This window comes from Guillardia theta, assembly GCF_000315625.1.
Source record: "Guillardia theta CCMP2712 unplaced genomic scaffold GUITHscaffold_234, whole genome shotgun sequence".
In the NCBI taxonomy this organism is placed as follows: domain Eukaryota; class Cryptophyceae; order Pyrenomonadales; family Geminigeraceae; genus Guillardia; species Guillardia theta.
Genome location: NW_005434442.1, coordinates 42,585 through 56,486, shown reverse-complemented (window position 1 = coordinate 56,486; position 13,902 = coordinate 42,585). Strand labels below are relative to the sequence as shown.

The 13,902-nt window shown below is 55.3% G+C and overlaps 2 protein-coding genes across 2 annotated transcripts; one reads left to right on the top strand and one right to left on the bottom strand.

Annotated features, from left to right (window-relative positions):
* Nucleotides 1–1,274: 1,274 nt before the first annotated feature.
* On the bottom strand, nt 1,275–5,689 carry GUITHDRAFT_121509 (hypothetical protein; the record flags this gene model as incomplete). Its single annotated transcript, XM_005819263.1, has 3 exons — nt 1,275–2,984; nt 3,032–5,611; nt 5,660–5,689. The coding sequence occupies 3 exons, from the start codon at nt 5,687–5,689 to the stop codon at nt 1,275–1,277; spliced, it is 4,320 nt and encodes a 1,439-aa protein (XP_005819320.1).
* Nucleotides 5,690–8,169: 2,480 nt separating this feature from the next.
* GUITHDRAFT_52977 (hypothetical protein) lies at nt 8,170–8,412 on the top strand (the record flags this gene model as incomplete). The annotated part of the gene is made up of 1 exon (XM_005819262.1): nt 8,170–8,412. A coding segment is annotated over one exon (243 nt), but the record flags the coding sequence as incomplete, so codon positions are not given.
* Between the last annotated feature and the right edge of the window lie 5,490 nt (nt 8,413–13,902).

Genomic DNA, 13,902 nt, shown 5'->3' with positions numbered 1-13,902 from the left:
CTCCTCTCATTCCCTCTCCTCTCCTCTCCTCTCCTCTCCTCTCATTCCCTCTCCTCTCCTCTCATTCCCTCTCCTCTCCTCTCATTCCCTCTCCTCTCCTCTCATTCCCTCTCCTCTCCTCCCCTTGCCTAATTTCATCGCAGGCTACTTGAAAGACGGACTTTTCTTCTACTCAAAGCTGGTCAGTCTGCTTGCATGCCTGCGGTCAACTTAAGACGAACGCGCAGGCCCCGTACGCTCGCGGTCTTTCTCCCTTCGCGCTGGTGTGGAAGGACAAAGCGTGCTCGCCCCTCTACGAGGACGTGAAGCAGGGTGATCTCTTCTCCTCTCCCTCCTCCCCTTTCTGATGCTCAGCAGGAACCGATGCTGCCAACGCAAGCAACAAGGTCTGCCAAGGAGGATGAGAACAGAGGGGGTGTAGAGGAGGGCAGGGTGGGGGGGCGGAAGGATTGGAGAGGAGGGAGGAAGAGGAAGAGGAAGAAGGAAGAGGGGGAGGAGGAGGAGGGTGATGATGATGCAATGGCAGATGTCTACGACGCTCTTCATGGGTCGGGTCAGGAGCTTGGCTTCTCCTCCTCTCTTGCTCTCACCCGTGACGGCAGGAGGGCTCGATCCTCACCTGCGACTCTCCTCCTCTTGTCGTCAGCCACCAGCTCACCGACAGCTGGACAGGTAGCAGGGAACCGCTTGCCTGCTCCTCCTTATTCTCCTCTGCAGACAAGAACGTGAGCGGGCTGTTCCGCTTCGAGTACGACGAGCTGGACGAAGAGAAGGTGTCGCATCTCCTGCCTTGCGCTTCTGCTATGCATACAGTCCTACTCTCCTGCTCCTGCTCCTGCGGTTTCCACCTTCCCCTCTCCCCCCCCCCCCCCCCTCCTCCTCCTCCTCCTCCTCCTCCTCGTGCGGTTTCCTCCTTCTCTCCCTCCTCTCCTCCTCTTCCTCCGCTCATGTTGTTGCAGGGACGAGTGGTGGGGCTGAAATGCGTGCGGGCGGTCAAGGTGATGAATGTGCGAGGAGGAGGGGGAGAGTGAGGGAGGAGGCAGAGCGGGATGGCAGACAGCTGGACGAAGCTTGTCTTCATGCAACGAGCGAGGAGAGACGGTGAGAGGAGGGAGAGGGAGAGAGGAAGCATTGGTATGACGTTGATGCAGAGCAGCCTTCGGTCTACGACATCCTTGCGGGGATAGGGGAGAATGCGATGGAGGAGGAGGAGAGGGAAGGGGGGTGAAGTGGCGGTATGTCTATACAAGAGTTCATAAAAAAGAGAGCAAGGCTTATCGCTGGATCTGCCGGAGGTACTTGAGGCAGAGGAAGGTGATGACTCGGTAGCCTATGGCGAAGATGGCGGTCACCCACAGGAAGAGGTTCACGTCGTTGACGTTGCTGTGGGTCGTCAGGCTCCAGTAGTCCCACACCGTCATCCTCGGGTACGCCTGCCCGGGAAAGTTGCTTTCCACAAAGTCGATGCCCTGCGCGCCTGCGGTTGCGTTGGTCTTGTCGAAGAGCAGGCTGCAGCCGGGGCCCGACGCGTGGTAAGGAGCGTCGGCAAGCGACTTGATCGCGGGATTGGTGCAGTCGATGCGCATCAAGTTGTCGCTGATCTGCCGCTCAGGGATACAGCTGAGGCTGCAGTAGAACTGCTTGGGCATGGCGGAGATGAGGCCGTAGCGAGCAGGGAAGACGTAGTAGAAGATCTTCCAGGGGTAGGGGATCATGTAGCCTGGGATGAAGAAGCCGCAGAAGAGAACCATGAGGCCGATGGTTGGGCTGGCGATGAGCGACGCTGCCTGCGTGGTGGAGGCCATGGCCGAGATCATCTGACCCCAGAAGCAGAAGACCATGGCGAACAGAAACATGGCGATGCCGTACATGACCACGTAGTCCGTCGCAGCCCACAGGCCGGCCAGAGGGTAGAAGACGAGGAGATGGAGTCCGACGACGATGACAAGCCAAGGAATCTCGGCAACTGTGGCTCCGAAGAGGTAGGAGAAGGGAGCGTACATGCCAGCAGCGAGCTCTTTGTAGTAGACGAGCTTCGAGTTGCCGATGACTCCCACGGACATTGAGTTCTGCACAGCGCAAGTGAAGAAAACGCCAGCAAAGATTACTCCGTTGAAGGACTGCAGCGTCGCCTGGTCGCTGACAGATTGCAAAGACACGTGGGTGACGTTGAGGGCGAAGAGGAGAGCGACGATAAGAACGACGATGAGACGATTGTAGTTGTATCCCACGTTCCTGTAGTACATGGAGAACCATCGATCACAAGAGTAGTAGAGCTGAGTGACGAGGGTGGTGGCGTAGCGAGCACTGAACGCGATCTTCTCGCCCTCCCCGATCTTGGAAATTTCGGACAAAATCTCCGAAGCCATGGTCGAGTTGCGGAACTGCTCCACAAAGTCCACGTCCACGCTTCTGCTCGCCGTGTCGATCCCAGCTCCGATGACGTCAAGCATGTACTCGGCCGGATTTGTTCCTTCCTCATACCTCGGCACTGATGGCGAGAGGGTCTGGAAGTAGTCGATCATGTTGCGGGCGGAGCTAGTGGGGAGCATGGTCACTGGGTCCGTGCCCTGAGGGCCCAGGTCTCCATTGTACACGGTCCAGCCGCCTTTCTTGAGGAGGAGGAGGTTGTCGAACATGGCGAAGATCTCCGGAGAGGGCTGATGGACAGTGCAGACTACAGTACGACCGGCAGCAGCGATGCGACGGATGACGGACATGACGACCTTGGCTGAGCGAGCGTCCAAGCCTGAGGTCGGCTCGTCGAGGAAGATGATGCTAGGGTTTGCCGCCATCTCGACCCCGATAGTGACTCGCTTCCTCTGCTCCGTCGACAGGCCCGTCGACGAGTCGCCGATCATCTTGTCCACCACCGGACGGAGTTCCACCAGGTCGACCACGGCCTGCACCACCTGCTCCCTTTCAGCTGCCGTCAGCTCAGGCGGCAAGCGATGGTTGGCAGAGAACCGCAGGGCCTCGATCACCTGTCAGGAGCTATCAGCCGAGGAGAGTCAGGTCAAACGAGACTCACCGTCATGGTGGCGATGTGAATGTCCATCTGCTCCACGTACCCAGAGATGCGAGCGAACGTGCTGAGGTCTTGGGGATGCCCGTTGACGAGAACCTCACCAGTGATCTTACCAGCCGTCTTTCGTCCAGCAATCACATCCATGAGCGTCGTCTTTCCGGCCCCCGAGGCCCCCATGAGGGCAGTGATCCTCCCCGGCAGGAACAGAGCGTCCACGTTGTTGATCAGCACCTTGTCAAGAGTCTTGACACCCGATCCTTTCGGCGCCTTGATCGTGACCGTGTACGTCAAGTCCCTGACCGCCAACGAGACCTTGGGAGGCTGGCAAGACAAGCTCTCAAGGGTCGTGAAGGCCTGCTGGCTGATGAAGGCTGCCGCTGACTGCTCCATCTCGTCCAACATCTCCGGGTCCAACTTAGCATGCCCGATCGGAGAGATCTTTTGGGCTTTGTTCTTCTTGACGATAGTGGGTCTTTGAAACCCGTACCTCAGACGATCCAGTGACCAGATGTACAGCCAATGACCTATCACGATGAGGAAGACGATGTACAGAAATCCATACCCGATCCAGTAGTCTTCCGTCTGAATCGCAAAGGCCTCGAGCATCAGATCGCCTCTCCTGACTCCACCATCGCCAAGCTGGTCGTAGTACCCATTCTTTCCCGACGCCTTGAACTCGTTCAATGCCACGATGCGGATGATCCAGGGAGTTGGGACGATCCAGTAGATCCAGATGAAGAAGGGAGGAATCGTCGAGCGCGTCACGATGAATCCGGAGAAGCACATGGCTAAGGCTGCGAACCCGATGGCCATTCCATGCGACCCTGAGGTAGTCTTGGCCACAGCAGCAAACGCCTTGTACACCGCTCCGAAGGCAAGGTAGATGCATATCAAGGATACTGCAAAGACAGGCCATGTTGAAGCCTGCAAACCGACGAAAAAGAAAACAATCAAACTGACAATAAGAACTTCTACAAGTTGCATAGGAAAATCAGCAATAGCCTCAGATAGGACGTAGACCCAAGTCGGGAAGAAGCCTGAATCGCGATGTTTGTAGAAGATAGGCCTCTTGGCTTCAGTCACATCGATGATGTACATGTTGCTCATGGAAAGAATAGAAACCAGCAGGAAGAAGAGGGGTACTTTCAAGTTGTACCTTGTCGTGGGCAACTGCCAGAAAATCGTGCCGATGATTACAGATTGAATAGTACGTTGGATCACCAACGCCTTGAGAATGCCAAGGTTCTTCAGCTTCACTGCAATCGCTCGTCGAAGGCACGCAATCATCAGAGTTCCCATAGAGGCTCCAAACGGTCTAGTCCAAGGCAGTTTGTTGATAGGGTTCTCATGAACATCTTTTGCCAGCGTGGCAGCGGCGGCGAATCTTGGGTGAATGTAAGTGTGATGTATTTCAGAGCGCTTCCATCTCTCAGCCATCTCCATGCAAGTTGGAGGCTTCACCCCAGGGTTCTTCCAAAACTCCAAGGAATCTCCGGTGGACACGTACACCAGAAAGTCCGCAAGTGACATGCTATCTGGACAGCAGAAGCCCAGCTCCCTGCAGAAGTACTCCTTCGCCTTGCTGAGAGGTCCATGGTAAAGCAACGTGCCATGTGCGCCGAGAACCATGATTTCATCAAACATCTCCAAGACATCAGGAGGAGGCTGCAACAATGATATAATAGTAGTGTTGTTCATCACCTGGCAAGCATTTCGAAGCGTACGGATTATGTCAATGGCTGCAGCTGAATCTAATCCAGTTGTTATTTCATCCATGCAGTGTACCATGTTGTTTCCGACAAGTTGTTCAGCGATTGTCAATCTCCTCCTTTCGCCACCAGACAATCCACGCAGAACTCCACTCCCTGCAACAGTATCCTTGACGTGCGAAAGGCCAAAGTAGTGCAGGAGCATGTCTACTTTGTTCCTGGGGTTGACGTCCTGGCCTTTTGCCTCTGCAAGGTTCATACCATTACGTTCCGCGACCTCGCGCATCAGAGTGCTTGAGACACAGTCAAACGCGAAGTCCATGGTTTCCTTGACAGTCAGGACAGGGGTGTGGTCGTCGTATTGAGGAGTGTAAGCTGCAATTCTTGGCATGATCTTCTTATTAGGGTGTACACCGTTGAAACAGATGTTCCCGCTCTGTTCCAGACCGCTCTCAAGACGGCTCGCAATCAACTTCAAGAGAGTGGACTTCCCGGACTGAGGCGCGCCGATGAGGAGGCAGAGCTTTCCGGGAGCGAATGCCGTGGTGACATCAGAGAGAATATCGTTCTTGCACACCGGCTTCGATTGCAGAGTGAGAGACTTGATCAGGCCGAGTATCGATGTCCCCACAGTAGGGAAGTCGACGCTGGAGACGTCAACTCGTCCTCTGATTGAAAGGTCCTGGAGGGTGACATAGCAAGGCCCGTGCTTTGTTCCGTACAACTTTGAAGCTCCTTTCATAATGTCGACCTGAGATAGCCGCTCCTGGAGCCCTGGTCGGAACAATTCATCCACAGGGAAGTCACCATGCCCACTTTCAACAAGAATTTTCAAAGAAGACTCATTCACAGGATCCGTATTGTCTGAATCGGACTGCGTGCGCTAGTGAGAAAAGAAAGAAATGCAACTGCAAAATCTTACCGATGTTTTGGGTGGAGAAACATCCTCCATAAGTATTACGTGGGATCGGGACCTTGCGTCCGAGTAGGTGAACTCGCTTGTGACAAGTTGCGCATCCGGTCTCTCTGGATGCATGTTGGACATGTTGGCAGGTGTTTCTCAGGGTCACAGAGAAAGAGGGAAGGAAGAGGAAGGGAGGATGAACGTAGGAAGGCGATGGGATGAAGCGAGAGGATGGAGCAGGAGAGGGCAGAGGAGGAGGCGATGGAGCACGGTGGGGGGAGCAAGCAGCTTTTTATTTTGTCAGGGACAAGACAGACGGGACGAATTTCTGGGGGATCTGACTGGCCTAACTGGGGAGGGGGTGGGGTTCCTATCTGACCGGTAAAATGACCGGTACAACCTAGCATTAATGGGGGAGGTGGGGTGCTTGATAAGATGAGTGCTGGGAAGCAAGAAGGAGGTGGGGTAGGTGTCACGGGTTGCATGAAAGCAACACTGTAAAGCAGGCGGAGGCAAAACAAAGTGGTGGGGTACTTGCAGGGAGATGAAGGGGTCCACGGGTGGTGATTGGGGCTGAAGGGGGTTCCATGAGCAACTCACGATTGCATTTTTGAAGGTCGTGGGTAGGGTAGGGTCAGCACAGGGCCTGGGGGTGCAGGGGTCTCACCACTACCTGGAGGGGGGGGGGGGCGGGTAGGGTAAGAAGATCATAACCACCGGCGCTCCGGTGCACTACCACCCCCCCGTTTCTCCTATTGAAGTGAGGGCCATTGCCATGGGCTAGCAGAGGTACCAGGGGTTCTAGAAGTCTTTAGAGTGCATGACCCTGTCACGTTACCCAATTTCTAGAAATACCTGCTGACCCCACCCCCTGTCATCATACTCATCAGGGGGGTTCACGACCAGTTGCGATGTAAATGACCCCGCGGACCTCCGGTTGCCCTCCCTCCAGCCCTTTCACGTCCCCCCTCACCCTGGTCACATCCCCCTGCGCAAAAAGACAATGGGGTCACGTGGGCTCTAGCGTCCCCCATACAACTAATGACACGTCCCTGTCACGTCTTCATCACGTCCCCTTGGTCAGTTGAGCACCAGACCGTGGCAGGAACAAACCTGATCCTCGTCCGCCGGAAGCTCAGCAGCATTCCGGGGCCCGCCGGGATGAGTCCGAGGGCCCGTCACTGATTAGTATCCTTGTATTATGTAGGCGGGTTTGACTCAGTGAACTGGGGACCCCCGCAGTACTTGGCAAAGTTAAGTTAAAAATCGCTGAGTACGACGATATAATCAGGAGAGTACGGCTACGGTAGAGGAGGCTTCAAGGATTGCACTGATTTTTGACTCAGTTAACTTTGAGTAAAAGGCTTGTAGTAGCGTGCGGCTCGGCTCGGACTGTCACCGATGCTGAAGATCGGACGCCATCAAGCGATTCTTATCATCATACTAGTATTCAAGCCTGAGTCTCGACTGAGTTCAACATTCAAGGCTTCAAGCCACTCGGATCGGATGAGAGTCTCATCCGCGCCCTGTAACCGTCCGAGTTACTGCTAGGCTAGGCATTGCTAGGTTTGCGGCTTGGCCGCTCAAGTTCAAATCAGTCACTGGCACGCCGCTTCGGCCGCTGGCACTGCGGCATCTTAAAGGAGGGTACCCGTCCCACTTGGAACTGCGGGACTCCGGGATGATGACTCGAAACTTCACTGTGACGGCGTCATGAACCGGGGGATCGGACCCGGCCCGGGGCCTCAGGTCCTTCCAAAGTTCGAAAACACTGAAAATTTCTTGCCTATATCTTTCATTCATAGCAGCACCCGGCCGGAAAAGCCTGGCAACTTGCCGCTGTGCTTTTCTTTGATCGAAGATACACTGCAAGGTACCCCGTGACTCGTTCACGGTTACTGAGGAGGAGAGCCGCCTGGGATGACCGTTAACGGTACGGTTCGGTATAAGGCTAGTACTGTGCCACGGTGATCGGACAGATCTGTGGCCAGCCCGGGCAACGCCAAGCCTATGAGGCTCGGACTCATCCGAACGTACGGTAATACCTGCGTAATACGAGCTGCCGAGCCCGCCTGAGTCCCCAGCCGAAACGACCGTCGACCGAACCTACTCTAGGATGCGGCTGGTGAGGGCTGGTAGCAGCTTTGATATCAAGAGAGCGAGGGAGATACCGAAGTGATCGCATGATGAAGAGCAAGACCTGGGAAGTATCCCTCCCCTCGTCCCCTCCTCCTCTCATCCCTGAAGTCGAGACACATTCTGAATGGGGCCTTGAGCTTTCATGACATTGGAGAGCGGTAGGGGTGCTTCTTCAGACTTGTTCAATTTTGAAGGTTTGCTTCAACTACCTGCTGAAGGAAATGGCCTCGATCGATACAAGACTTCGGGACATTTGCATCTTCGATCCTATCAGAATCAGAGTAGAAGAATTCACATGTTGCGATGCAATCAGTTCCTCAGAACTCCAAGGAATAGAGCACGAGCAGTATGGGATCTCGCAACCGAAGCTGTTTCATCTGTCTCTACGAGGTATGAAGCTACAAGAAATTCAGTCGATTCGATCGATGTTTCAGAGTTTTGATGAAGACAACAGTGGATCGCTCACCCCAGATGAAGTTCAGAGCGCCCTTAGTCGATATGGCCTTTCGATTTCGCCGCAGGAGTTTGAAGCGGTGATGGAAGCCTTCGACACAGACAAGAGCGGGAGCCTGGGGTTTGAGGAGGTAGTTGAGCTCTTCTTGTTTCTGAAAGCAAGCTCAAGCTCACAGGTGAGTCACAGGAGCAGCTTCGATGCTTGTTACATGGCCGATGCTGCTGCTGTACCCGACGAGGTTCCCTTGGTCCTTGAGATCCCAAGATCCTCCTTTGATCCTCAATGGGTGGAGGAGACAAGAGAAGCGACGCTGCAGCTGAATCTTGAGTTTGAAAGATTCGCATTCATCAAGATAGACCAAAACAGAATCACTCTTCCTGTCAAGATTGTCCAAGACTCTTGGATTGAGAAATCTTATCGATACGATTCTAAAGTCTCCACGGATCAAAGCATTACCTTCCATTTCCAGGAGAGATACAATATCTCGTCGAACATTAGAAAAATCAAATGCGTCAAGTTTCCAGGAGATGTCAAGCAAGGGCCTGACCTGGAGGGCGTCCAAGGCTTTCCTGTCTTGTCTTCTGCTCGCAGTTTCCTTCAGGTTGGCTTTCAGGCTGCTGCCTCCTCTGTCAATCTCTCGCACTTGGCAGGGTTCTCTGATGCTCCGGCCTACCTGTCAACCTTGGAAGCGTCTGCTGGGACGACAACACAAGAGCTGGGAAAGATTGTAGCACGTGCATGCCTGTTGCCCTCCTGGTACCCCTTCACGTTCTCATACAGAGTGAAGGGAGCGAGTGCAGTGAAGGCTTCCTACAAACCTCTTGAAAGTCATCTCGGAGAGATCGACGAGGCAGAGGGAGTGATCGACGTGAAGGTGGTCGTAGACATGCAGCGGTTGCCGCAGGCGATCACAAGCCATTTCACCACAAGACATCCATGGCTGCAGGGAATGAGCTCGTTGAAACCCGCGTTTCTCAACAACGACATCGTGCCAGTTCACATCGGGAGACTGGGAAGGTCAGAAGCGAAGGTTGGTTTGCGAATCATTCCAAGAACGATGAGGACCCTTTCAAGCAGCGCCAGGTGGTTGGCCTGTCCCTCGCACGTCAATGTACTGCACTTGATCATGCCTGTGAGTTCATGCATGTTCTTGGTCGACTACCACGAGAGCGTCTCTCTGCGAGCCTTCAGGCGAAGCCTCAAGGAGTCTCCGCTGTCCCCCTCCCAACAGTCCGACTGCATCCTTGTGCTCGCTTGGCAGCTCGCGGCTGGGCTGGAGCACGTGCATGATCATGCCATGATGCACCTGGACGTGAAGCCCGACAACGTGCTGCTGGCAATCAGCGACCGAGTCTCTGAGTCGCTCCTGGACTTCACCGCTAAGCTTTGCGACTTCAGCTCCTCCATGTGCCTCTCTGACGACGATGCGACGAAACGCGGAACCCCAGGGTTCTGGTCGCCCGAGCAAGTTCACAACCCTCTGAGTGCTTCCTCGGGAGGCCAGGCCTGCTTCTGGAAAGAAGACGATTGCGTCGACCCTCCACTTCCATCCGATCATGCCCCCTCGCAGCTCAGCGATAGCTGGGGATGGGCTACGACTGTTCTTTACGCCATGGGAGTCCTTGAAGACATGAAGAAGCTTGGGTACTCCGCGTTCCAACGAAAGTTGTACGCCCAAGGATATGACGTGGACTTGTCGCTCTCGCTGCTCGCTGACGCCCACCAGGATGTGGTTCAGAGACGAAGCAGACAAGCTGCGGAGGAGGCAAACCAGCGGCAGGTGCAGGCAGAGCTGTCGTTGCTGGAGGATGAATGTGCGAGGGCAAGCGATTCAGCAAAGTTGATGTGGCAAGAAGCGACAGAAAGCTTGAAGCGACTCGATAAGAAAAACCTGAAACAAGCCAGCATGTCAGAAGAGAATCCTCGTATCGCGTCACTGAAGCACACCTTGAGAATCATCCTGCAAGAAGCAGGCAAGACAAACCAACAACCGCACATGTCGATCTTCACCGAAGAAGTTCTACGAGAGCTCATTGCTCATAATCCTGCAGACAGCTTGCACTTGTCTGATAGTCTGAAGCGAAGCCTCGACAAGTTGAACGCTGCTGCTAACGACACGGACCCCCAGCCCTCCCCTGCCATCCTCACCTACAGCCGCTGGATCGCAACCTTGGTGGATGTGCACAGGCTGTCACACAGATCGAAGGAGATGGAAGCAAGCATGGCTGAGCTGGAAGGGCGGAGGGATGACTTGTCGGCGAAGATGCGAATAGAAGAAGCCTCCATCGCATCCCTCGAAGAAGCCTTGAGCAGCGAGCAAGTGACGGTAAGAGAACACACCAGTCAGCTCATGCAGGTCATTCTTACTGGGGATAAGAGTGAAACCGTCGCTTACCTCCAACAGCTGCTGAGACGAGACTTTCACTTGCCGGAGGAGGCATACTCGCGGCTGAGACGAGATCTCCTGTATTGCACGGGGGAGCATGCTGTGGTAATGCGCGGAGCCCTGTCAAACTTTAACTCGCAGCAGCATGAAGACTCTCTACGAGCTCGCGACCTATCAGGATCCGCTCCCGACGACCAGCGTCCCTTCGATGACTTGAGCAGCTTCTCGAGGGACTTTCCCTTCCTGCAAGGCGAGCCGGTGCCAAGCGAGGTCAGAAGCCTGGAGAGGCAGGTGGAAGCAGCCTTCACACGATTTGCCTCCTCCCCTGACCTCGCCTCTAAGCTTGCCGCCTTGCAACGTGACACCTTGAATGTGGGGGAGCGGGTTAAGCATGCGGTAGGAGACATCCTCAAGCTGCTCCTGCTGTGGTGTCTGCAGTACATGCCCGCTCATCGTCCTCCTGTGCGCACTGTCAGGTTTCTGCTGTCTCAAGTCCTCTCCTTCAAGCGCCTCCGCCCGTCGTTCAGCCCCCTCTCCACCCTTAGCAGTCAGACTCTCACCATGGAGATCCTTCGGCAGGCGCCCAGCAACGACGAGACGGAGGGTCTTCTCAGGTTGGCGCTGCAGAGGACCGCAGCCGATCACGCTCAGCGGTCAGACCACGTGCGGAGCCTGCAGACGCTGCAGGAGCTGGTGGCGAGGCATGAGGCACGCGAGGAGAGCGAGGAGAAGAACGTGGAGCTGACTGGGGCTCTCCTCAGCATGAGCACCCTCCTCTCCTCCCTCCCTGACTTGCTCGCCTCCAGCGTTTGTCTTGACCTCGCCATTGAAATCTTTGACCGCCTCTACGCCAACGCGACGAGAGTCAAGTCGCAGGGAGGAAGCAGGAGGATGGAACGCCTCAAGTTCGACGTGCTGCTGGCCAAGACCTCGTCCTGCTTGACTCGCTCAGGTCAGGAGAAGCTCGACGAGCGAGTTCAAGCGGCTCTTCAGCACCTCTCCGATGAGCTACACGCCCTTCCCTTGAACCCCCTTGACGGCGCCCAGATGCTCGCGCAGGCCCTGGCCGTGGCAGCCGAACTCAAGGAGGCTGAGGGGAGGTACGAGGCAGCTCTGCGACTGAACAAGCTGAGCTTGCAAGCCTCGCTGGTTGCCTCAGGTCAGTACGGCTACTTGCTGGACCCTTGTGCTGCCATGCTAGCTCATCGCATCGCATCGCTTCACACGACTCTCGGCGACTTTGCCGAGGCGGATGCTTACCTGTACCGAGCCCTGAGCTCTCAGGTGCTGCAAGACTCAGCCGCGAGCAGGAGAAGTCTAGTGCAGACGCTCCTCCTCGCCGCGAGCAGCCACAAGCTGCGCCATGACTTGAAGCTTGCTCATACGTTCCTCCAGCTGGGGCTGTCTGAGGCCTCGCAGCAGCTGGACGGCATGAGGGAGCGGCTTGGGGGGATGCAGGGACCTGAGATGTGGAGCTGCGAGCGAAGATCCTCCACGAGCTGGGAGAGTTTGACAAGTCGCTGTCAGACTGGAACAAAGCCTTCACAGTCTGCAGGCACCTCCTCGCCTTCAAGAGCCCCGTCACAGGAGCTTGGGAGGATCACAGCCCAGGCTTCTGCGCCAGGTGTCTGGTGGGCATGGGAGACAGCCTGCTGGGCATGCGAGCTGGGTGGAAAGCGGTGGAGAAGTATCAGATGGCACGGGAGTTGATGAGCAGTGAGGCAGCCGAGGGGCTGACGGACCTGCGGGCCAGCATTTGCGAGCGGTTGGGAGAAGCTCACGTGGGGCTGGGCAACATCGGGATCGCTCTCGAGTGGTTCTCCGATGCCTCCAGCACTCGTCGACGCTGCAGGGCAAGTCTCATCCTGCCCGACTGCCCTGCCTTGTGTGGTTGGCCCGTCTGCACGGGGAGAGTCTGACCAAGTACAAGGAGGAAGCTCAGTTTATCCTCCGAGGGTGGAGCTCCTGCGGCGGGCTCGGCTCTCTGGCGGCCCTGGGGTTCCTGCTGGAGTACACCTCGAGGATCTTTGAAGAGGTCCAGCAAGAGATCAGCCTCCTCGTCCTCTCCCACCACAAGCTCCTCGACCTCTCCGCTGCCGCCAAGTCGCGAGCAGAGGAGGCGAAGCGGCAGGTGGAGGAGAAGTTAGTCAAGCTCAAGAGCGTGCGGAGGCTTCCGGCGGTTGAGGCGCAAGTGCTCGCGGAGGCGACGAGGTCCTACCAGGAGGGCTGCAGGGAGGAGGCGGACTGCAGCAATGAGGTGAGGAGATTGAAGCACAAGCTCATGCTGTCTCGGGCGACACTTTCAAAGAAGGAAGACGAGGTTGAGAGAGTAATTGAGCTCTACCAACATGCTGTGAAGACGATGAGACTGCGAGCCCCGAAAGCGATCATGATGGTCAGAAAAGGAGAGGAGAAGTCGGAGAAGATGAGGGAGCAGCTTCGAAAGCTTCAAGAAAGCTTTACCTAGAACAGACTATTGCCTTGGAGGCTGTGATTGTAAAGATAAGTAGAAACCCACTACAGGTGTACATAAACTTCATTTGTTTCCTTTTGCATTCTCAAGCTCCAACTCCTGATCACACATTATGCTGTCATTCACATGATATCATGGCCCAAGGTCGCTTACCTTGTACGCTTGTTGCACATGTTTGTCTAGATCAGACACATTCCTAGCCTTTGCTTCCCTCGCATGTTGAATTCGGCGTTTCTTGGATTCCATGTCTTTGAGCACGTTCTTTCTTAGAATGGTCTTTCCTACTTTGACGACTGACATGCTTCTAGTCTGCATGCATGCGATGTTGGACTTGATAAAAGCTAATGAATTGGAAATGTTCATCTTTCCTGCAGACATATTAGGGCAGAAACCTTGGAAACAACTGATAGCACAAACACTTAATCGCCACCCTAAACTTCACTTGCTCCGGGTTCCTGCTAATCATTTCCTTTGCCTCTGTCTTTTCTCGGCCTCCCACTCCAACACCCGCCTCTCAGTCATCTTCACATGACTCTCTTCGATCTACTGCTACCTTTCCCTCTCGCCTTCTCTGCATTTGACCTGTTTTGTCGCTCCAATCTGGTCTCTTGTCCCTCACTCGAATTGCTTGCTCATTTCTTCACCCTACCCGTCCAATCCCTTCCTCGTTTTCGCAACTCTTCTCCACTCCCCCTTCCGCCGCATCTCTCTCTTCTCCTCTCGCTCCTCTCGCTCCCTCGCTCCCTCCTTGAATCCCTCCCTCTCCCTCCCCCTTCACTCTCCTCTCCCGCCCTCACTTGCTCTTTGGT